This window comes from Neodiprion lecontei, chromosome 3 (assembly GCF_021901455.1).
Source record: "Neodiprion lecontei isolate iyNeoLeco1 chromosome 3, iyNeoLeco1.1, whole genome shotgun sequence".
Classification (NCBI taxonomy): Eukaryota; Metazoa; Arthropoda; class Insecta; order Hymenoptera; family Diprionidae; genus Neodiprion; species Neodiprion lecontei.
In genome coordinates, this window is record NC_060262.1 from 24,953,668 (window position 1) to 24,978,289 (window position 24,622).

A 24,622-nucleotide genomic window follows, 5' to 3' on the forward strand; every position below is an offset into this window, starting at 1 on the left:
CTTTATGCAGGAAAAAAAATAATTTGAATCCGAACCAAGCTTTATTAACCATTAAAAATAAGAATCCATTCAATCCAGCATTGGTTCCAGTTCAAGTTTCTTTCACTTACGTGAATGGAATAATTATGAGAAATATCGAAAATTACATTTAGAGTAGGGATGAAAATATGCAACAGGTACACAGAAGAAATGAGATTCGTGTACATCAATTTTCCAATAAACAACGTGATTCTTTTCACCACATTGTCCGGATGTTATTGTAAATTACTTTGCACTCGGTTCATTTTGAAATATTCCGTAAAATTATTCGCTAATTCTCATATTAATACTGCTTCAAATCGCTGCAACGTTAAATATACAGTTTCAAAGATATGATACGATACGAAAAGAATCGAGTTAAAAGCTAATAAACAGACAACGGAAATGTGGTAAATAAAAAAAAAGCTCACTAGACTAAGAGTTCGTCTTTGTAGCAACTTCACAAGGTTTATTTGCGGCACAAAAACACATTAATTGAAAAATTGGCAATAACCTTCTCTCCGTTTAAATTAGCACGTCGTTGTCGAGTGTCTCTCTCTTTCTCTCTCTGTCTTTCCCCAAATTACTCACCTCCTCTCCGCAATACTGACCCGGCTAAGGGTGTCACGAATAGACCGATTATCTGTAGCGTTCGATAAAAATCCGCGCAGGATTACACCTGGGGCCCAACAAGCATAGGTAAGTTTTACCCTTATTGTCAAAGCTAGGATCATCGCGGATGCCAAACCATTGTAATACTGGTTCGTGATCGTCGGGTTATTCGGCTTGGGGATCGCGTGAAAAAACTAGGTTACAGTATATTAATTACTACCGAACACAATAATATATACGAGGTCATTTACTCATTGCTAAACACCAACGCTCTATCAATGTAGGAATGGATAGAGATTCGCGGTAGTTTAGCTTGTAAACGCGTCCCAGGATTGGCCGGCGCAGTTATCACATATGATATTGTTAATCAAATCACCAATGTATATTGAGACAAAAAAATAAAAAAGTTATCAAAGGTCTGGAAACAAACAGTTTTTTCCCACGTCTCCAACATTTAGTTCGTACAATAGTGGGACGTTCCATACAGCTGTTCTACATATGGAAAGAACATTAAGTATAATCCGCCTATGTGTAGGCAACATCTATGGCCGACATTTGTCCTGAAAGAACCGACAAATTAATGTCAATTGCAGAAAGTAGCGTCAGTTGCCTGCACACAGGCGCCCCGACGTCGCACACTGTCCGCGAAAAGATTCAACAGACGTGCGACACTCCGATTTGAACCCAAGTTGTTCGTGCGTTGACGTTATTGTCGCAGCTTTCAAACGCGAGTAAATTTTAATGAAGCTTCTGTCTTATTACGTATAATTAGATTTCACTGATACACCTTCGCCGCGACTTCTTCATCGTACCTTGACTCGTGATCCTTGTGTATGCAAGAATCCAATCGTGACCTTAAAGTGTTATTCGTGCAACGGGAAGCGCGCAATTCGAAAATTGATAATTATCTTCTTCCCGTTTAACGTCACTTCACTCACTTGGTTATAGTCTCTATCAGTCTGACCGAGCTCTTCAGTTTCATCGTTGACAGTGCATGATACGCAACAGCTTGCAATTTCTAACTGTTTAGATCCAGCATCGCTAACATCCCGGTGGAAAAGTTACATGATTCCTCGGTGGAATCGTTTACTGTGTTCATAATCAACGCAGCAAGTGATTTCAGTGGCAGCGTACCAGCAAATGTGCTTGATGCACGCAATTTGAAGTCGGCACTTGCAGTGGGATTTTTTCCAATAATCTGCTCAAAACCCTGACGTTTATGTGTCGAAAGAAACAATAAATATATCTCCTTTGTCATCAGTAAGTTTAAACTGAAAACTTCAATCTACGAGCAACTAAATTCTTTGGTTCTGGATCGAAGGTAAATACCTATTCTTACGAATGATCGATTAGTGAATAATTTTGTTCAGCAAGAATAGATAGCGTAAAGAGTTACCTGGGTTTCTTATCCATTCTTCTTGTGGCATTCTGAGTTTCAAACTTATGCGCCACCTTATTACGAAACAGTTTGAACAAATCAGTTAATTCCTATCAACGATAAATGAGCCTACGGAATATTTTGGTAATGGTTATTTTCTCCTTAAATTTAGAAAGCGGTTGATTATTAGATGTTCGATGTATTAGCGGTCCAGCGCAAGCATAGAGTATTTTCAAAAACAGACTACTGATACGAAATAACTTACTCATTTGTGAAAAGATAATTATTTTTTGAACCTTGGTGTTTTCAGAATTCAATATCACGTAATATAAATCTACGATTTAGATTTCATTGAAGTTATGTGCATAATTACAGGTAACTCTTTGCTCTATTTATTCGATTCTTTCACGTCGTTGCTTGTTTTACTCGACTTTTAAGCTTGCGACAAAGATTCGCCAGTTGACTGTATTTAGAACGATTGAAAACGATAATATCTTGGTCAATTTGTGAAATACCAATGTAACTATACCTACTAATGAAATTTCTTATGGTTTTAGAACTCAAATACATCAGCATCGTACTATGACTGGATTTGATTCGTGCTGAACGCAGTTACCGAAATTAATCGGATCCAGTAGGCATCGACCATGAAGACAATCGTTTCTACAATAACTTGGCTGCTTTTGGTCATCGCTTCTTGTACCGCGGTCCACAATAGGTGCAAAATCGTAACGACTGACGACAACAGAAACAGCGTATACTCTTGCGTCCAGGCTACTTTCGACGATGTACTTGACATTCCTGACGATGTAGAATGGATACAATTTTCCATCTCAAAGTTTCCTCAACTTCCGGATAAAGCGTTCTCCAGGTTAGCCCTTCGCGGGTTATCTTTCTACAACTGCGACATCGGACATATTCACCCCAATGCGTTCGAGGGTCTTCGAAGCCTGGAACAATTGACCTTTTACAGGTCGAATATTCGCATTCTCAAAGCTTCGTGGTTTGAAACATTGCACAACCTGACCCACCTTTTCTTGAATCGAAATGACATAGTGTACATTGAGCCAAATGTATTCACGTTAACCCCCAAACTCCGGTATTTGAACATCGAGGATAACAACGTGAACTGCATATCGAAGGAAGTTCTCGATTCTTTAGGAAGCCTGGAACATGTCCGACTGGGCAAAAATCCTTGGCTATGCAGTTGTTACGCGGAGCTCTTGGAGTGGGTGAACGACAGAGGCATCAATTACGGATTGAGAAACTCAATGGGAGAGAGATTGGCGTGTATGATCGAAGATGTAGATTCAATTAGAGATTACTCACTACCGTTCTACAAGACATTTAGAAACATTTCCGTTTCACAGAATGGATACATCGAAATGAACATAGCGAAGTCTGTTCGTTGCGTTGGAAAGAACCTTGCAGCTCTACACGAGATGCCAGATAACGCGATAGCAATCAGCTTTACAGACTCGCAAATCTACAAAGTACCACGATACGCCTTCTTCAGATTCGGAAACTCTTTGAGGAGTTTGTTTCTCAGGAATTGCAGCATTAGCGAAGTGGACCCAGAAGCATTCGTGGGTTTATCGAGATTGAAGGTGCTGTACATATTCAACAATAGTATCACCACGGTGAAGAGCGAGTGGTTCAAGGATCTCCATAACCTTGAGTACCTTATTTTGGCTAGAAATGCAATCAAGCATATCGAGCCAAACGCGTTTGTGCTCCTCAGTAAACTGAAATATCTGACCCTAATCAACAACAAGATACAGTGCATGTCCCCGTACGCTTTCGACCCACTGAAGCACCTCACGGAGGTCGTTTTATTGTACAATCCTTGGATGTGTAGCTGTCAGGAAGGACTTCGGAAGAGGTTACACGAGAAACGAGTTAGTTATACCGTATCACGTGGGCCATGCATAGGCGGATACGTACAAGACAGCGATGACCTGTATGATCAGACGTTCGAAAGACGAGAGGTAAAAGTCAAAGGCCAGAAAACTGGACTGGCCAAAAGTTCGGAAGTAACTCTGAAAGTTGACGGTAGAAATTGGATAAACAAACAAAGACCAGAAGTTATGGAGGTAGAGGAGGTTGTTCACAATCGAAACATCGAAATTTCCAACTATGAATACTACCGTCTCCGAGCAGAAGAACAGCTAGACAATGCATTGGCGTTCGAACGAACAGAACTCAAATGGACAACGTCCCCGATTGAAATGACTACAGAGGTCGATGAAGGAGAAAATTGGCATGTAACAGTAATTCCATCAGAAAATTCGTACAGTTTTCGCTGGGGCACAATATGGGCTGTCTCATTAATTCCTGCGGATGCAGAGGTCATTAAATTTTATGCAAGTGATGTACAAACCGTATTCACTGGCATTTTTGCTCGCTTTGGTGAGAACTTGAGAGTACTTAAATTTGAAAGATGTCCTGTACAGGATATTGAGCCACAAGCCTTTGACGGGCTCGTAAACCTGGAAACACTTGTCCTGACCTACAGTAAAATCCATGTGGTTAAATCTGCTTGGTTTGAAAATATTCCGAATTTGCGAAAATTAAATTTATCACGCAGCCCGATTACTAAAATCAATGGAGGTATCTTTGAAGTACTGAGAAATCTGGAAGAGCTTGACATTTCACACAACAAATTGAACTGCGTTAACATGAACGGACTCTCTCACCTTACAAAGTTAAATAAAATTCATATTCACGGTAATCCTTGGTCGTGTCTGTGTCTGAGAACGCTGAAGGAGTGGCTAGACGAGCAGCAGATACATTACGATACCGATTTCTCTGTCGAAGGAATACTTTGGAATTGCACCAAAGAATATTCAAGCTTAAAAACGGCCAGCGATCATGATACCAACTCCATCGACAGCATGAGACCTTACGCCGAGGAAGAAATGGAGGAAACAAAGAGAGTCGAGAATGTTCGAAGTTTTGAGAAGACCCGGGAAGAAACTTCGAGCTTGATGGGAAATTTTAAAATTATGCAAATTGATGATAACAGCGTAGACCTGACCGTCACAGGCCAAAGAATTGACGAAAATGTTTCAACACCTAGTACCGTAGAATTAGACACCGAAGTCCCTGAGGACCGATGCTCGCTCATTCAAATGTGGCGGCTCCCCTTAGAGGTTTGGGTGTGCAAGGGTGGCGATATTCAGATCTTGGGACAAATACCAAGCGGCGCAGAGAGAATTCAGATCACCACCTCCGATATATCCGTTATTCCAGCCAACGCCTTTGTGCGCTTTTCAAATTTAGTAGACTTGATTTTTTACAACATCAACGTTAGCGACGTGCACCCGTTGGCTTTTGCTGGCCTGAATAAGCTGGAGAGGTTGATTTTCCGGGAAACAAATATAACGACGGTAAGATCGTCCTGGTTGCACAACCTCCCCAATCTTGCACGGCTTGGACTAGCATGGAATTTGATCTCGGAAATCGAACCTGACGTATTTGATTACCTGCCCAACCTCGAGACACTCGCCATCCAGGGGAACAACCTTAGGTGCATTTACACCAGCTCTCTTTCGTCTTTAAAAGATCTGAGAGTTGTTACAATGCAAGCTAATCCCTGGAAATGGAGATGTCGTGAAGAATTAACGAATTTTCTTTACGCCCGTAACATCACCTACGAAATTTCTGGAACTACCGACGGACAACGCGTTATTCCTAACTAATTTCTTAGCGTCCAATAACTTTGCGTCGGAATAGTACCATCCTCACCATGTTCGGACGCGAAGAAGGGCATGTCAATCGTCTTAGTGCCTCGCCTGGTAGTCTTTAGGAGAAGAATGGAATTAATATTCAAAAGCTGCATTTCTCGCAATTAGCCAGATTGTCACCTCAATGAAATCCTTAACTCCGCCGAAATATTGTATGTATTAGTAATGTGGCTGCGGTATTTATAAATATAAGAGTTTTGTGTTATCATCACTGATTGACTATAGTTTCAATTTGCAATATCCAGCTAGTGCCATCCGTCAATTTCGCAGTCTCTCGACTTGGGCGATACTGATGTTATACCTGCTTACAACCGCGAGAAAAGTTTACATATTTACGTCTATTTTCTCTGATGCTTATAATTTAGGTCAAAAGCTGTGTGTTGGGGCGGTGGAAAAAGTACGATTTTTAAAACGTCGATCCGACGTCTGTGCGGCGAGAAAACTCAGAAACCCCATAAAAAAATGATAATATTTTACAGTCATCCAATTTTATAATATAAATTATACAAATTTTCTTGCAAATATAAAATCATTATGAATGATATTTCAGTTGGATAAGGATGCTCAGATTGAATCAAGAATATCGCAAGGAAGACTTCGTTTCAACTTGAAATTTGACGGATGATCTGCGCATTGAATGGAAGCTTGCCATTTATCGGTACTGAATAGCTTACGAGAGAATCTGATAACGTGACATAAATATCGATTATTATTCAATCGGTAATGTTACATTGATAAAAATAATAGGTTCTTCGTAAGCCGCAATCATTGAACGGGCGGGATATAAGGTATGATCCAAAAGCAATGCGTTATAAATGCTCAAAGAGCATTAAGCACTTGGCCGCAGGTATTTGAATTTTAAATCTCCACTGCACCAACAAACGTGCTACAATTATTGCACATCGTAAAGTACATCAAGTATGGAGGAGCACACGTACAATTAAACGTGAAATATAAGGATAATTTTTAGAATAATTCGCTCAATTAAACCGTCATTGAGCCGACATTTCTTACGTTTGATCATGAGAAACGTATCGGTACACGATATACTGTAGCTTATTTTGCGCAGGTAATCTGAATCGCAAGTGATGCCTGCTCCGCTAATCGGAATAAACTGCATGACATCCTTACCCTCAGGCATTTGCGCTCTCACATAATAGTACAGATATATCGCAGAATTTTCATTACGTTTTTTAGCAGTCCGTTAATATTCGCTCAGCGAGTTGAAAGAATTACAATTGGGATGTACGTACATATGGCGGGGTTGCAGATACAATCGTAAACCATTCGTCTATCAATCCCATTGACACAGTATTAATTATCTATATTCCACTGGATAATTCAGTAATGTTCTGAGTGAGCGGAATATAGGTATATTAACATATATGGTGGAATATTTCGCTGTGCTTATCTCATCAGATTATCCAAGTCTCGCGCAATATGCATATCGCAGGGTCTAGAATCTAGATATAGCTGTGCATACATGCAAAGGATGAGTCAAAATTATATCATACTGTCTGAATAAGTATTAACGAACTAAACAATTCCCAGGATTCGAGAACACTGATTACAGGTAATCAGCGAAATCAGCACGCTTACTCGTGACATCGTACATTTACGGGTATTCCAACTTGCCAATTTAGCATTGAAGAAAAAAAATAACCTGGCCCATGAGGGGATCGAACCCGCGACCTTCGCGTTATTAGCACGACGCTCTAACCAACTGAGCTAATGGGCCGTGGTGACGTTGGAAACCGTGTCTAGTCATGAACCTTTCATTTATTCTTGATAAGATTATATTTCACGTAAAGGCAGGATATTGACTAAACGTACTAACATTTGTATAAAGTAGAACATGAGTATTCACCATCCATATTTCGCTCCGGTAACGAGCTTTGAATATTTTTATTCTGACTATTAATATCCTCTATCACACGTCGAGCAAAGTTCGTATTACGACCAGCTATAATAACCTGTAATTTCTTGGCAGACTCAGACAAAACAAGGTATACAAGTGGATATAGGATAGCAGTTATTAAATATCACGATTGATGATCATCGCCGCGGAAAAGAAGAAAACGAAATAAAAACTTACGAGCACAGGTTTCTCGTCAAGCTGAAGCAGTCTCAACGTGTTCTCATCGCATTGAACTTTTCTCTGTCACCAGTGAAAAGGAAAAGTACCTTTAATAAGATAGTTCATTATAACAGATCAACAAGCTCATTAATCGAGTGTAAGAAAAAGGTTTTCAGGAATGGCGGTGTGCTACAGACGGCGATATTCGGAAATCGAGTCGTCAACGGTGACATTAGGGGATTCAAGCTCATTTTCAGCGAGCAGCACGAGGTTTGATTGTCTCGTCGTTTTCATCGCTCATCGGGTTATAGATACGCGGACGGACGGAACATCGAGTCTCTCCTTGCTTAATTGCGTTGACTTTTTTCTACAGACGTTAGATGCTAGCGTGGATAATATCCAGTCATAAAATTATGAAAGAGAGCAAAAGGGATCTAGAAGCATGGGGTACAGTCCCAGCGTACCGTTTTCAGCCCTGCCGCTCACATCTTATCAACCACGCCATGCGCTTTGAGATATTTTCAATCACTTTCAGACCTGAATCCCTTCAGCAATTGACTATCCACTGTCACCATAAGTCCATTCACATCAAAGTAGGAACGCGTTCGAATCACTGGGGGAAATATACGAGAACACCGGTGAACGGACATGAGGATGCTATGATAAGCGTGTTGACATGGCCACATCAATTGCATTTAGATATGCTTCTCATGAACGGGTAATTAATATCAATTCAAATGAATGATTCCAAAGGCGGATTGTGCACTTATGTCATAGCAAAGTATTGACCAAAGTCGCTAGAGTACATTTTCCTTTGATTGAGAAACGATTGTCGGAAACGACGCTTTTTTGCCTGAGACATTTCGTAGAATCTATACACAGGTATACCCCTGGTCCAGATTCGGTTTGGTGCATTCTCATTTCGTGGGGTTCAGAATGTACATCGCAGCATCCTTCAGACACAAAAAAAAAGTTCATTATACGATGCTCCACTCCACGAGCAGACGGATCCCATTCATAGCAATGCACAAGGGAGAAGAGTTCTTTGGTTACCTTCAATCGCTCTTTATACGTGTATAGCTGAACAGCAATCGAAAGAACTTACGAGAATGTATCTATTCCTAATCTACACTTTTCCCTACTCCCTAGCTGTTTAACCGGGAAATATTTTTGAGGTGAAAAATGATAACAGCTTCGTCATGTGTCTAAAAAGATGTATCAAAATCGTACTCATCGAAGCCTGCTATACTTTTTTGGAACAGATATTAGCTACCGGAAAACGCAGAGAGTCAGATTAAAATAATGGTGAAATTATTAGAAAAATAGAATGACAATTTGTCCAAATTGAGGAATAAATACCACCCGAATACTTTTAAAGAGAAATATGAACTTTTAATTTTGGCTTTTCCAATCTTTGATGCGCCAAATGAACATTCGTACAATCCAAATTCGAAAGATCTCCAAGTATCAATCAACCATTTCAGAATGATTGGGAAACTCTATTATAGACAGTGAAATTTTTACCATTCTTTATCCTTCGTGTTTGTTATTTTCAAGTTGCAGCCCGGATGCAAGCAGGCACATGTTTGCTCAGAATTTATTACTATGAATTATTATCATGGACTCCGCAGGAATCAAGGTATATCCAACGGGTAACGGCAATGAGCATACGCCCCAACGAGCGCACAACCTCAGGCTATTCACCTAACAACTAACAGTTAGCTCTCGTATTTTTGAATAGAAATATCAATAACGAAGTGCAGGCCGAAGCGTCCGTAAATACAGTAGCACTCGCGAAACTAGTAGAGCGTAAACTGGATCAACGCCCTCATAGTATTTCCATGGTATACCTACATCTATACTTACGGAGAATCAGATACTTCCAACAGTTGTGCAGAACTGAAAAATTACAGTCAGATTTATTGAGCAAAAAATTATTCTACGTTGACTCGAAATTATTAAATTTATAACGAGATTCATGAATTTGAAGTTTTCAAAGTAATAAGGAGATCACGGAACACAAATATTGTAATTAAAAACTGACAAAATTTCTAAAGACGTTGAAATTTAATTAAAACTTGAGGTGCAAGTTTGAATATGCAAAAAATTGAAACAAAAATTAACCGCCCAACGTGGGGCTCGAACCCACGACCCTGAGATTAAGAGTCTCATGCTCTACCGACTGAGCTAGCCGGGCTATGTGAACACCGTGAAACTTATGGGTTATAGATAGTAAAAATGGTTGACTAGGTCTAAAAATTCTCTCACGTTCCAAGTTCTCTGATCTAATTTTAAATGTACTGTATGCTATTTGTTCGAGTTTGTAGGGAAAACATTTAATCGGGGTTATCGTAATTCCACGAATAGTTTATGAAAATGTAACACTTTTGCGTGCCAAAAATTGTTACTGGACGAATTTGTTTGATAGATAAGCTGGTAGATTTTTCAATTTAAATCAGGCATGTAAAGAATCACAATTGGTCAAGAAATCTCTACCGGAAGATGGTTAACTAAGCAGTATTTATACATACTGATATTAGTAAAAAAAGATTATCGATAGATACAATCGATACACACAAAACCACCGACCATGACAAAATAAATGAAAAAGATGTCAAAAATACTGTCTCGCCTAGCAGAGCGTGGTTTCGATCCACGGACCTCTGGGTTATGGGCCCAGCACGCTTCCACTGCGCCACTCTGCTCTTGTGTCATTAGGGACTTTAAAGCTGTAGATAAGCATAATTTGCCAATCAGATGTCCATTGATTCAAATTATTCGTATTGAGCAACTGAACAACTGACTAAATGAAAATTACATCCTCTTAGTATACTTAACTGCTTGAATGAATATTACAAATATTTTAGATCGGCAATAATGGAATTGTTAGTAGAAAAAATTAGTGCTTTTCGATGGAAGACAGCATAAAGGGTTAAAAAGTGTTTAAGAGTTTTAGACTCAATTAGGTGAGACATTGTGAGTATTTTGCACAAAAAAATCGAGGGAAAAGGGCATTTTATGGTAGTTTCAGAGTAGTTGATAACATTGAGATCTGAAGGTTGAGGACATGAACTTTATATAATTTAGAACACACCTATCCATGGAAACACGTTATCCTGCGTCCAAATCAACAGATTCTGTACCTACTGCGTCCCTTACAGGGTGTATGGGTAAGCTCGAAGGGTAAGAAGATAGCATTGTTACCGATATTCGGTGTGGCAAAGGTATGTACTTGATCATAATTTCTCTCAAGAGTGAAAAAAGTACATTTGATTGCTGCAGAAGTCTGACGCGATTGAAAAAGAAACCTCATAATTTTATAAAAAATTTCAATCCAACTAGAATTTGGCCTCACCAATTTCTTTAATCATTACGTATTTGCAAAAGTCCGCGGTGAAATAGATTTGTGTACAACATATTTTCATACTCAGCAAAATTTCAAAAAAAAAAAAATTAATTACCTATCGGAGCAACGATCTATGGAAACTCGTTGGAGTATTATAGTAAACTAATGTTCGGATACTAGAAATTTTTTACAAAACCAAATGATGCCAAGATATATTCAAGAAACACATCAGAGGTTCTGACAACATCAGGCCCAACATTTGATACATGAGATTTATTTTTAAATTTACTGTAACAATAACAGCGATGAGGTTTTTTTTTTTTATAGAAGTACAGAGTAACCAATTTTATAGAATTTTAAGAGAAGTTTGAAAAATCTATTGATGTGGGGATGCAGATAATCACTGACAAGTATACAGAATTATTCAGAGTATTGCGTAGAACCTCAGAAAGAAAATGTTGGATTTATTTTCCAAGGAAATTTGATATCTGTTTTCAAATAAAATTATCGAAAGGATCGACATTTTGAAAAAAAAGTGGCCCATGAGGGGATCGAACCCGCGACCTTCGCGTTATTAGCACGACGCTCTAACCAACTGAGCTAATGGGCCGTCGACAAGAGAGTAACAATAAGCAATTATCAATTCATAATCTAAAATAAATTCGAACAAACTCGGGTGTTGAGAAAAGGAAGAAAACTATCGGACTGATGACCAAAATTTGCAAAATAATTAGAAAGAACGACCGTTTTCCATTTCAACAATGACCCGGAAATCCACTATCAACTTGTGAAACATTTTCCTGTTTTGCAACACGTTGTTACACATCTCACAATCAGTATAAGATGAAGCGATGGACTGTGCTGCGGGTATCCGGACTCCGGACAAAGCGTGCAGGTCGACAAGCTGCAAGTCAGCTGGCCGAAGGCACGAACGAACTTGTCTGTGCCTGTTCAGCACGCGTCTCATCCTGATCGACTGCATCATCGTCGTGCCGCGATACGACTCGTTGAATTCACGTTACCAGATAGTAGAGGAATTTTACTGATTAGCATAAAAGCTTTCGATGGCCGGTATATGAGTTATCGCGTAATTTGACAATGAGCTGCTTATTGTGCATATCGAGCAGAAGATCCCTATTAGGGCCCTGATTCGGAAATTAGATGATCGTGAAGTTTAATCTTTCATCTAAACCGAGTCAGGTCATTATGCGAGAAATTAGATCCTGACCAACCCCTACGCTCAATTCTGAAATCATTACGCTGAGATATCTCAAAATTGATGTCAAATTACATGAATTATGCTATCCGCGAAATGCTAACTTGAATATGTTGAAATCACTTGAATCAACCGTACCTAAAATTTTCTAAATGTTAGCAGCTCTGACTATAAGACGACTGATTTATAAGATAATGACTTCAATGAAATTTCACCGATGGACTACATGGCAACGAAATTCTCGAGTGAATCCAGCGTGTCAAGAAAAAATCCTAGCCGATTCTGTGCCTACCTAATATATGTATATTTAAGTAAATTTGCATTCAATCTGACCGTTCATCCTGGGGCTAAGGAGCCCTGGATACGTATGCATCCGAAATAATAGCATGCACTTACGCAACCCCAGATTAGATCTATCGTAAACTGCCGTTAGATCGGCACAATTTTTTAAGTTATATCGCCCACGCTAGTACAACTCATAGTCATCCGGACAATGGAGAAAATGTGGGCAGTGAAACGATATCAAATTAACAATCTTGTGTACCATCGACCCAGGTCACGTGAATCACACTTGCAAATCTTTTGAAGCATCGAATATTGATGAATTTGTAATGGCTTTAAAAACGGTTGCATATTTTAAACTCACCCAATAGAAGGGACGAAATGAATCAATCACTTATAAACATGAACGTATCTACGAATGTATAATACATGTCGAGAAATTGAGCAGATAGTGCGAGAAGAAAAAAGTTTATACAAAACGGCACTAGGCTGCCTGCAAAAGTAATTGAATATTATAATTTTATTACCGGAAAAATTTCCCAATTACGCAGAAAGTGAATATTTTTCACTTCGTTTTCGTGAGATGTAATAAATCAACTCGTTTCGCTTGGAATTAGCAGCAAAGCGCCTGTTGGTTGATCACCTGTAGTAACGATACGCTTGCTACTCTTTCCCTTCTTCAGGCGCATGCAATGGGACATTTGTTATATTTTTAAGAAAATTCCATGAAACAGATCGTTTATGCAAGGGATAAACTCATTACGACAGGAACTGTTTATTCGCTTCACTTGCATGAAAATTTTAAAAATGAGGCAGATGTTTGAAAATACAAGAAATGAAATGGGACAATGTTGTGTAACTCGAAAGGTTGTCTCAATTTTGTAGTGTGTTTCTTTCTGGCGATTTTTCAAAGTACTTTGACGATTATAATTATGATTTGAAATACTATTTATAATAAAAACGAACACACGAATGTCATCGACTTGATATTGACACGACGAAGTCTTATTCTGATTTTGAGTAAAGCCCTTCAGTAATTCGATCTAGTAGAAAGTGAGCGCGGAAAGTTTTAATTTTTATCATAAAAATTTGCACTCAGTAGAAAAATGTTGCAACTTTTCAACATAAGAATTTAAACTTACCACATTTCTATCGGCCCATTAGCTCAGTTGGTTAGAGCGTCGTGCTAATAACGCGAAGGTCGCGGGTTCGATCCCCTCATGGGCCAGGTTAATTTTTTTATCCCATTTCATTCTATATCTCCCTTGATGTGTAAATTCCTTCTAGATTTATAGATATGGACAAATAATGTGCCAAATGGACGTCATTAACCTGCGTATGTGTAAAAAAAAAATATTTCAGGAAACTGAATAATTTAAATAGATTCACTGATAGTTATAGCTAATGGAGATAGTGTTTTGCATTAAATGATTCTATGTGACCGAAATTGTTTCAAAGTGGTTATTTAACGAGGCACAAATATTGCTGGTAGCGCGTATTGATTCTATGTTTAACATATGAACAAATACATCGCATGTTATAGACATAAATTATGTATAAAAGAGCCTTTGGTGATATGGTGATATTTGAATTAGCACGAGCACAACGGTATGTAGTTGAAAAAAGTACTGATGTTCTAAAAAAAATAATCATATTACTTTTCTGTACTGGATTGTCAGCAATCCGTTAAATTAAACTGAACTACGTGTTTGTTAAATGCAACAAGAATGAGTCTAGCAATGATATGCCAAAATATATGATCGGATAATTATTTTTTATTCAACATTGACTGAAACAGACTCTCATGAATTCAAAGTAATCTCAAGTTTTCCAATTTTAAAGCTGACCATACTAATTCTTCACGGTCTTCAGTTTACTTGGAAGATTTTAAATAAGCCGCCATGGATGATTAAACTTCTAGACGTCTATGGTATGTATTTACACAATTAAATCAGAATTACTGAAAATGTAGAAACAGAAGAGTGCTGGCTTTACTGAGCGCGGTACTGCGGCTAATTCTGTAACCATTTCTCCAAGGCGCTAGAGTTAAAATTGAACAGAAAGGCGAACGAGAAGCTATAACGAGGCGGTTTCTATAAGCCTGCGCCTGCATTTTTTGAAAAAAATTTTTGTTTACTTATTTGACAGTAAAGGCTCACGGTTCTCGAATGCAATATTGTCCGACCATAATCCATGTTTAATTCTGTGGGTTCCGCGTGACGTAGCGCTGCACGCATTAGGCACTGAAATAAATAAAACAATATAATTATTAAAACGCATAAGTGCCAATTTACTCATTATTCATTACTGGATTAGCCACAATCCGTCATGTATATAAAAGTACAGATAAGTCGGTTATCTGAGTTCTGTGCGTTTATAACATTACTGTAAGTGGACCTACAACGAGAATCATAAGTAGAAAGTAGGACCTCTTCATACGATTATTATTCATCAAAAGTTACATTTTCGATTACAGTCTGAAGAAACTTGAATTTGCGTCGCCATGTGTAAGGAAAGGTAGCTTCAAGATGTGCGAATAAATTCCACTATATGGTAACTACTTTGACTGGATCGGTAATGTTCAGTCGTGCTTATCGAAAATTTTCCACTACCACGCGGCACTGGCGCCATCTTATGTATAAGGTGATGCACGTATTTGCGTGTATATGGAAGCTAGGCAGAATAATTGTTGATATTTGAAGAACGACGAGACAGTTTGTTATAACTGTCTATTTAGCATTGAAATACGACATTAATTTCATTCAGGATTAATTGTTATTTCGACAAATATTAGTGTGATACATTTCAATTGTGAAAGCTGCTCAGGCTGGTGTTATTTTAAATAGAAAACAGTGTTGCCAGATTTGGGGCGATGGAACACGAATTATGTAAAATCTGAATTCGAAAAATACACCATAATCGACGTTTTGTAATCCTACAAACAACATTTCGCAATGTAAGATTGCCCACGAAGAGAAACAAGAAATTCTATGCCGCCAAACAAATTTTTTCACCGATCTGCCTGTCCCCCGAACTAGACAGGCTCTTTCTCGCTTAGGCCGTACAGTTTAATTTTCCTTTCTTGCAGCTGTCTTACCGCCCGCCAAGTATCCATGTGCACAAAATAAGTATACATATTTGTCCATCCGCTAGCGCGCACTTATGGACAATAATCAATTTGTCCAATTTATACATGTAATATTTGGGTGATGAAAATTTCGTTGCTAGCATTGTTCTCTATGCTGATCTAAAAACACTTTCCACACTCTATGACATTGCGACGAACATATTTCGTACACACAGACATGCGAGTAAACACGTTTTTTTTTATCAACGTGGCGATGCCCGTCGGTAGAAACGAATACCGTTCGATGATCGTTCCCTTTGTCAAAAATTGTAAAAATTAAAGTACATCAAAGTTTGATTTCTATGAAGGAGATAAACATATCGAATGATGTACCAGTTTTCTGATTGTTTTATGTCATGAAACTGTTTGAACTAGCCCAAGTTTTTCTCTAAAGCCAAAATTGATGAGCAATATTGTTCAACTTCTCACGCTAATATAATGTTTCATGAATATGAACTTGCCAATTTCACGTCAAAGAGCGTAAACATAATCCTCTCGAAATTTAACGCAAATGTTTGATCAAGTCGATCAAATATAATCAAATTATTGGTATTGATCGTGCTGCATAGGTTGTAAAACTTTGTATCGGCTATACGATCATGATCATAGATGGATGACGATTCAATGTACGGAAATAGAGTGATTAAAATAATTTGCGAATCCAACAGACTTGAGAGAAGAAAGTTATGACATACTGAATGCGAATTATTTGGTATAGGTATATTTTACCTGTAATATCGTGAAGAATAACTGAGCCGCGGTGAAGAACGGTATACAAATTGAATTCCGCATTGAACACGATAAACAAACGACGGTCTACCGATCAACGTTAAACATAAAATGATGAGAGAGCGGATACTCAAATTTCCCCATAAAGAGGGGAGTTACGTTGATACCGATGTAATTATTAATGACGGAAACGAATTTGATGCAATAAAGAGTAATGTAAAAGAAAATAGGACGAGTAAAAACCTGTCACGCTGTTTTGTTGACAGCCCACGGCGCCAAAGCGGGTTATACACACGCATACAGGCAGGCAGGCAGCATAACTTGAACACCAGTGTGATTCACGGCGCGCGGACAGGCTCGTGCGAGTTTGGCAACGCCGCCGGCAGGCAAGTCCCATCATGCACCGCGTTCGCGGAACGGTAGGTCGGCCGTCGAGTGAGTATCGGATCAGAGGGGCAGAGGGCGCCCCCACCCCGCCGCATTTCGAGGCCCCCCCACTCCGATCAGCGGAGGTAAAGCAGTCTATGAAAAGAAGGCGAAGGCGTAGGGAGTGTGTGCATTCGTACTCTTCTTGCCCGATCATCGATGTGTTGTTTGTGGTCCGTAACCGTGCTAAATTACAATACCGTGTTTGAACTAACGGTAAATCAGTGAAAATGCCGCTGAGTATAGGAGTGAATCTCCGAGTAACAGGCCACTGCAATCAGGGAGGCCGAAAATACATGGAGGATATGTTTAGCGTAGCATACCAGCAAACCGCCGACGACAAAGACCTCGAGTACGCTTTTTTCGGTATATTTGACGGGCATGGCGGCGGTGAGGCGGCCACGTACGCCAAGGAACATCTCATGGACACTATCGTCAAACAGAAGAACTTCTGGTCTGATAGAGATGAGGATGTTTTAAGAGCCATACAGGATGGATACAACAACACCCATCAGGCTATGTGGCGACAGCTCGGTAAGTCGTCGTCAGGTTACCCTCCCGCGCTATTCCCAATGCCTATCCTCGCTCCTCTCCTCCCCCCACCGATCACGAGCCTTTGCCCGTCTCCCCCTCTCCGCCGCTCCCGTCCTGCCCTCCCGCTCTGTCTGCCTCCGCGCCTATACTTCCGAATGAGATTTAGGTTATGTAACCCCCAGGTAACCTCAATTTAATTCTCGGTTTCACTAAATTTGATACTGTCCAGCAAAGGGGACGTAATTACGCCGTACTTGTTGCTACGACGCCTCCCTGCCCGCACGAAATTACCGAAACACATTTTCTGAGAATTAACACTGATCACAGTAAGATAGAGCCTTGCAAGAGGCTAGGTGTTCAGGGATTCCAAGGGTTCTAGATGTAACGCGAGATTTCTTTCCCTTCACAATAGTACAGACTTTTTATTGAATCACTTTCTCATTTTCGACATTTGACAGACTTTCTCATTGATCAATTTTGGAATTGACTAGATCTCTGTTGCTTACAGGATATTCGTTTCTTATTTGCTCTGTATAGATGTTTTCAGCATCAGTGTATCAACTTCACATCATATTGATTGTCAAAGTGTTTCTTTCGGTTGCAAACGTGTCGAATACAAATGGAAACAAATATGCATAGTCTGTTTTTATCGACTACTAGAAAACCAGCTATGTCAGTCATTTTAAATTCAAGTCGGTAAAAAAAAGTTCTTGATTCTATACTTGAAATGAATAACCAAATTTATTTTTCAACAGACAAATGGCCGAGAACAGCTTCGGGTCTTCCTAGTACAGCTGGTACAACGGCAAGTGTTGCTTTCATTCGAAAAGGAAAAATTTACATAGGTCATGTCGGAGACTCAGGAATTATTCTTGGGTACCAGGACGAAGGAGAACTTTATTGGAAAGCTAAAGCTCTCACCAAAGACCACAAACCAGAAAGTAAGCGTGAGATGACCAGAATCCAAGCTTGTGGCGGAAAAGTAGTCAGTAAATCCGGTGTGCCCAGGGTAGTTTGGAACAGACCAAGGATCGGACACAAGGGACCTGTTCGTAGATCGACTCATATTGATGAGATTCCGTTTCTTGCAGTTGCTAGGTCATTAGGTAAATAAACAAAGTTCGAAAATTACCAATAGACTAATGGAATTGATAATTCCGTGTCTGTAGCAACTGTTCTCACTTTGAGTCACTTTTTTAATTCAACTGTATGATATACTCTCAGTTTTACTCGTTATAATCATTTTATAATTGGGATTGCAATTATTCCATGCTTTACACCGTATGAGTGCAATTGAATAATTTGCTAAAAGAAAATCACAAAACTTATTTCGTTGCATATTCACTCATGTTTTATGAAACAACATGTGAATAATGTAATCAGATATCAAGCATAATGTACAGAGACCTTCTTCACCTTGCTGCAAAAAGTTGCATTTCACCAGCTCTGTATCACTCAGTACAGTATATTAAACAGATGCTTGCGACATATGTTTAATGTTCGACGCAGGTGATCTTTGGAGCTACAACTCTGAACTTGATAAGTTCGTGGTATCACCTGAGCCTGATGTAGCTGTTGTAGCAGTGGATGTGAAGTCCCATCGTTGTCTTATCTTTGGAACAGATGGCTTGTGGAACATGCTATCCCCACAGTTAGCTGTATCAATTGTCCAAAATGCCGAAAGACACAATGAAAAACATCTTATTGCTTCTCAGCAAACTGGTAATGGGGTATGTTCACCCAAATGTTATTAAGGTTGCGTTTATTGATAAATGGCTGTGTCATGAAAATTTTCCAGTCTTTCGACATTACAGGAACTAAAAATTAGGGTCTATTACACTACAGATATCAATGTAATAAAATATTAGATTGACTGAAGATATCACAAGTATGGAATATTTTCAAAATAATATGTAGAACATTAGACATTTCCTCGAAATTTTTCATTCATTGTCAGATTATGAAGCTTCATTGATTACAATTACCATTGCAGCATACAGATATACAAATGTGGATAAATCCATCCAAAAGTCTGGTAGATAGAGCCTTGGAAAGGTGGTCATCAACAAGACTTAGAGCAGACAACACCAGTGTTGTTACTCTAATGCTGGATCCACCTGGACCATCACGAACTGAGGTTAGCTGAATTCTGTGACAAAATGACGAGTTTCTTGTGTTGCATTTTCAACTGTATTGCAAAGGAACAAATATAGCAAAAACATATGCTGAATTGTAAGCTCTAGTCCACACTGATGCTAATTAATATTACATATCCTTTTCAGGTTTTGCTTGGTCAGAAGAGCTGCAAAGAAAAAGAACGCCCGATATCACCAAAAGGAATTCCTCAACGGGTAATACTTTCCCCAGTTCCCAGTACTTCTGAACAAGTCGAGTACGAGCCAAATTACTCCACAAAACCTGAAACCAATCCTAATTTGTACGCCGCCCAACCGCAACCACCAGTACCAAATTTCACGAAGACTGATGAAAGTGAAAATGAGTCTAAACAACCAGATTCATCGGATAATATTGTGGATGCTATGAGAAAAATTACAGAAGTAGCTAATATTTTACATAGAGAAAGGCTACCTGCAGTGTCAAAACCTTTAGTAGAGCAGCATAATCCGAATTTGAAAAATCAACCGCTCAATGTTACAAAGCCTTTGACTAAATGTTCGCAACAATGTCATGAAAGTCCTCAAAGAGAACTGCGTAGTAGAGAGAGTATACAAGTTGCGGAAGTATCATCAAGCGTTTGTTCTGACAATGTACAACGAACAGAAGGTTCAACAAAATCGGAAGACGTGTCTACAACAAAATTAGAGAAAAGCGATCAGCCTGTCCATTCCAAAAGGATACCTGATCACAAATCCATGGGAAGTCAAAATAATCATAACTTACAAAGTCTGAATAGACAAGTGCCAAAACCTAGCAGAATGTCTGATCATAAAACCAAAGAAGAATCAAATAATTTGCACCATATGGTTAGACAAAATGCATTTAACGGTTCTTGCGATGAATTGAAACCTGGCACAGCTGTTGGTACGAAACGAAGACACAGTACACTAGCACAGGCTGATGAGAGTTGTAGTTCGGAACCTAATCTGAAGAGGCGAACACGTTCCGAGGATCAGAGAATTCTGCCGATAGACGAAAATGACCCAGCAAATCAAGGTAAAGACAGTCACACTCGACTATCGTGGCCGGATAAATGGGAGGTTACTGGAGAAGGACCTGAAAATACAAGGACCAACCAGAGAAGAAGCCTAGAGAAGAAGGCTACACCCGTGAAAACCATTAGGAGGCCTTCAATAAATGGTGGAAATCGAATACAGCTGAGAGGAAGTTTCACCGTTCAGAGAGAACGAGTAAATATAACAAGTACGCCTGACTTACCACCGCAGAGATGGTTACGATCTGATACGATCGCAGCAACCCCTATTAAAACTTTACGCTCAAGGAATGTTGATATCATGGGTCATACAGTACCGCCTCAAATGGCCAGTCAATATGATATCGTGAAAGCGAACAGGCTTTCATTACCCAGTAAATTGAAGCAAACATCATCTTCATCTGGGCCACAAGCGAGTCCAAGCAGTTCAGGTATAGCGAAACGGGTAAAATCACCGTACAATCCCAGCGCCCGGTCACTATCGACCCGGTCTAGAATAAAACGCCTCAGTAAATAAAGGTAACATAATTAATAACAAAAGTTATGAGAAAATTTGAATTAAGGCCAGTGTATCTGCCTTAAATGCGATTGAAACGCAATTTATTATACTTGCATTCCTTGTTTAATTCAATTCAATCATTTCTCACTCTTAGGCACATTCGATAAGAAAATCGAAATCGCGTTTTATTGTGTAAAGTAGAAATGGCGCAAAATCGATTTCTTTATGCTTAGTTATGTATACTCCAATTTAACAGTGAAAGCTATTTTCAAAGTAATCCTGATGAATTTTCATTATCGAAAACGACGGGTAGTTAACCTTGCCCTAATATTATTTATACTAACTAACAAATTATCCAATCATTATGTTTGCCCTACCTGCGTTTCATCTATAATAATGCTTTTAGTTCAGAACTTCTAATTTTCTTCTACAGTTGTATCTTCATATTTCAAGAAGTATACTTCGCAAATATGCTCTGAACATTTGAGTACTTGAAGATGTCTATATCTTTGAGATATTTTTCTGAGGATATTCGATCATTTTTTCTCCCGAAATAATTATCATTTTATCGTATAACATTAGTCCATCACTTCACAATGATGAAATTATTAAATTTTCATAATCATACCAACAGTAATACTTCGAATATTCGAATATCCCTAAATAATGCTTAAAGTAAATAACATAACAATAAATGTGTCATTTTTCTCGATTTCTTGTCTATTTCCTTCCTCTTCTTTTTGATAACTGCATTTTAAATATCTATTTCGCAAATCCAGCAAAAGAAGAAAAAAAAATTCACTTGCAAATATCTTTTAGTTTTACTACATTTTTGGCAATTTAGTGTTTGATGCATCATAATTTTAGGAACAGCTTGATAGGTAACATATAAATATGGTGGTCAGGAGGCTACAGATCGATTTTGTTCAAACTACTTTTGTATTTGAAAAAAGAAATGTCCGGTTACAAACAACGATGATTTTGTTCCAATTGATGGAATAAATAGAGTAGAACTGTATATGACGCATGTGTGCTTTAGTTACTGTTCTACTTTTCGTACTTCATTTATTTTTCATGTTGTATGGACATTTCAAAGTGTTGATGCATTATTTTTGTAAACAAAGCATTAGTATTTTGAACGGAACGGCCAAAATTTAGTGCACAGAGCTTAGTAGTGTTACTGCGTCAGGTTGAACGGACATTTTTTCTCTTCATTCATCAACGAACTTGAATTACCTTTTTCTTCATTCAAAAAAAAGAAAACTGATTTAATTTACAGTAACGCCTGTTTTATTTCTATTTCGAATATTTCTCAGTGAGTGCTTTATAGTCTATGTGAGCCAGCGGTGATTTTAAGAGTAGAAAAACTTGTAGCGAGGATAAACTGTATGAAGTACAACACTATTCGTAATTCAAAATCTTTTCTTATTAGCGAATTAAAAGAAGAAATTGCAGGGATTACAGTATCAGATGATGCTGTGTACAATACTTTTATGAATCCATTTCTGGTGTCCACCAACCAATATTAATTTGGTTACAACTTTATTTAGCACAAAGGATGAAGATTTTTTTTCCCATTGTAATGAACAAAATTTATTTTCACTTGGTCTAACTTCATTATTTTTGTTGGTTGGTTGCTAACACTAAAATACAGTACATGCTACTAAATTTTCTACATTCACTAATTTGCCTTTGCTAGTAGTAGTAAAAATTCAGTAGGAGCTTTGTGACCAATATTAGTGAGTAAATATGTACAATTACAATAATTATATAGAGTTGTTGAAAGATCTATATTTATGAGAGAATGAAATGATTGTCTTCTGTGGAATAGCAAACCGACATCTGTTGTGCTCATTTACTGTAGGATTTTAATTTCAAACCGAATAATTTCCGTTCCGCATAACTGATGTATAATAAATGTTTAAATACATGTGCATTCAAATATGCCTGTATATTTGACTGCATTCCAATATTTTTCTATTCTCATATAAGTCATATATTTCCTAAATGATGCATTACACTTTGACGTAAAACTTAAGCAATATCTGTTATAAGTTTATCGATGTTTTTGTCAAGATATGTCGATGAATTTGATACCATGCACTGAATTTTGCTAATATATATAATTTTTTTTTAAATTTTTTATAGATTCTGGAGAAATAGAAAAACGATTACCTGTGTGAAGTATTTGAAGTTCTGAGTTCCGTCGGTTCTATTTATGTTGATCTGTGCATTAATCACATTAATGAGCTACTTAAAAATTTATGTTAGGTACATCACTTTCTTACAGGTCACCAATGCAAACGAAATGTTTTATAGGAATTACATGAAGAGTACAAAAAATTCTTGATACTATGCTTCATTTGAATTTTTACCATTTCAATTGAACATTGAATCTCTGAATTCTAGTACGATGGTATTTGAATTGAAACATGGATTACAATGCAATCATTTTGTCAATATCATTTCAACAACAGAAATGTAATTTGTATAAGTTGGATAAATGGTATGGACAAAATTCAAAAAATTAATTTAATGCGGCAAAAACATGTGAAGACATGATTTCTAGATTTATTTGACATCACTTCAGTCTTGAGACACTTATTGCGTATGCACGGAAACATTACTTTGTGAACTTTATTTGTATTTAAACTACCCAAAATAGAATGTTTATTAACTCAAAATTAGTATTATCCACTCAAAATTTTATAAACTTGATACAGCACAATGGATGTCTGTGATTGCTATATAAGTCATTGTTGATAGGTAATAATTAAACTAAGAAAAACAATTTTAAACTTGCTATATACAAGAAAAGTATATACTTTGTGTATAAACAAATTTCAATCACAATGAAAATGAAAACGTGCCTATATGATAGTTACCAGCTGGATACAGAGATCTAAGTTTACAGCTTTTAAATTGTGAATCATACTGATTAATGGTATACTTATGTATGAAATATGCCTATTCATAAATAGGTGACAATATGAAATATATAAGTATTTTGTAAGAATGTAATTTTACTGTAGCTGAACAATAGTATGAAAAGAGATAGCCTTATCGTTTATAAAAAAAATTTGAACAAAAGTGTGATTACATTACGTTTTTAAACTGTATATTTCAATAAATAAAGTCGATTCTTCAGAAATATCTGTATTTCTATTTGTATGTACTTCACTATCACGTTCTAGAGACGTATTTTACGAATGATATATACCTATCATTTGTTAGTATCCATATAATTTAGTATATAACAGTGAATATCGTCTTATACCATGTTTGCACAATATCCGTTCATTCGACTAGTAATCACAACTAATTTTCAGAAAACTTTACTATACATGCAGTATCATCAATCTGAAGTGGTCAGGGATTCCAGCCGAAATCCGTTATCCATTGAAAGTCATAGGAGAAGATGCACGTGAAACTCAACGAGTTTACTCTTGAGGAACGTCAA

At 37.9% G+C, this 24,622-nt stretch overlaps 3 protein-coding genes and 5 non-coding genes across 12 annotated transcripts in view; 3 read left to right on the top strand and 5 right to left on the bottom strand.

Moving 5' to 3' along the window:
* Positions 1-16,793, bottom strand: part of LOC107217481 — a 135,096-nt gene extending 118,303 nt beyond the window's left edge. For 2 of the 4 annotated variants that reach the window (XM_046734644.1, XM_046734643.1), the window contains exons 1-2: positions 16,532-16,657; positions 14,835-14,918 (exon numbers count right to left, since the gene is read on the bottom strand). In XM_046734644.1, the coding sequence (XP_046590600.1) occupies positions 14,835-14,918; positions 16,532-16,594 (147 nt within the window). In that variant the 5' untranslated portion in view covers positions 16,595-16,657. Of the gene's footprint in view, positions 1-14,834; positions 14,919-16,531; positions 16,667-16,774 lie in introns of those variants that run through there. The other 2 variants (XM_046734645.1, XM_046734650.1) reach the window with 2 other exon arrangements.
* On the top strand, positions 1,604-6,236 carry LOC107217487. Of its 2 annotated transcripts, none has more exons than XM_015655040.2 (2): positions 1,604-1,951; positions 2,566-6,236. In XM_015655040.2, the coding sequence occupies exon 2, from the start codon at positions 2,656-2,658 to the stop codon at positions 5,707-5,709; it is 3,054 nt and encodes a 1,017-aa protein (XP_015510526.2). In that variant the 5' UTR covers positions 1,604-1,951; positions 2,566-2,655; the 3' UTR covers positions 5,710-6,236. The 2 variants fall into 2 exon arrangements, with proteins under 2 accessions (XP_015510526.2, XP_046590613.1); XM_046734657.1 differs by having other exon boundaries at positions 1,604-1,890.
* On the bottom strand, positions 7,419-7,492 carry Trnai-aau. The gene has a single exon. It is a non-coding gene; the product is annotated as a tRNA-Ile (tRNA).
* Trnak-cuu lies at positions 9,956-10,028 on the bottom strand. Its single transcript has one exon. It is a non-coding gene; the product is annotated as a tRNA-Lys (tRNA).
* On the bottom strand, positions 10,465-10,536 carry Trnam-cau. Its single transcript has one exon. It is a non-coding gene; the product is annotated as a tRNA-Met (tRNA).
* Trnai-aau lies at positions 11,714-11,787 on the bottom strand. Its single transcript has one exon. It is a non-coding gene; the product is annotated as a tRNA-Ile (tRNA).
* Trnai-aau lies at positions 13,830-13,903 on the top strand. The gene has a single exon. It is a non-coding gene; the product is annotated as a tRNA-Ile (tRNA).
* Positions 16,794-17,072: 279 nt separating the features above from the next.
* LOC107217489 lies at positions 17,073-24,309 on the top strand. Its single transcript, XM_015655043.2, has 5 exons — positions 17,073-17,491; positions 18,247-18,597; positions 19,001-19,221; positions 19,485-19,628; positions 19,774-24,309. Exons 1-5 carry the CDS (start codon positions 17,188-17,190, stop codon positions 21,178-21,180), a joined length of 2,427 nt encoding a protein of 808 aa, XP_015510529.2. The 5' UTR covers positions 17,073-17,187; the 3' UTR covers positions 21,181-24,309.
* The last annotated feature ends 313 nt before the right edge of the window (positions 24,310-24,622 follow it).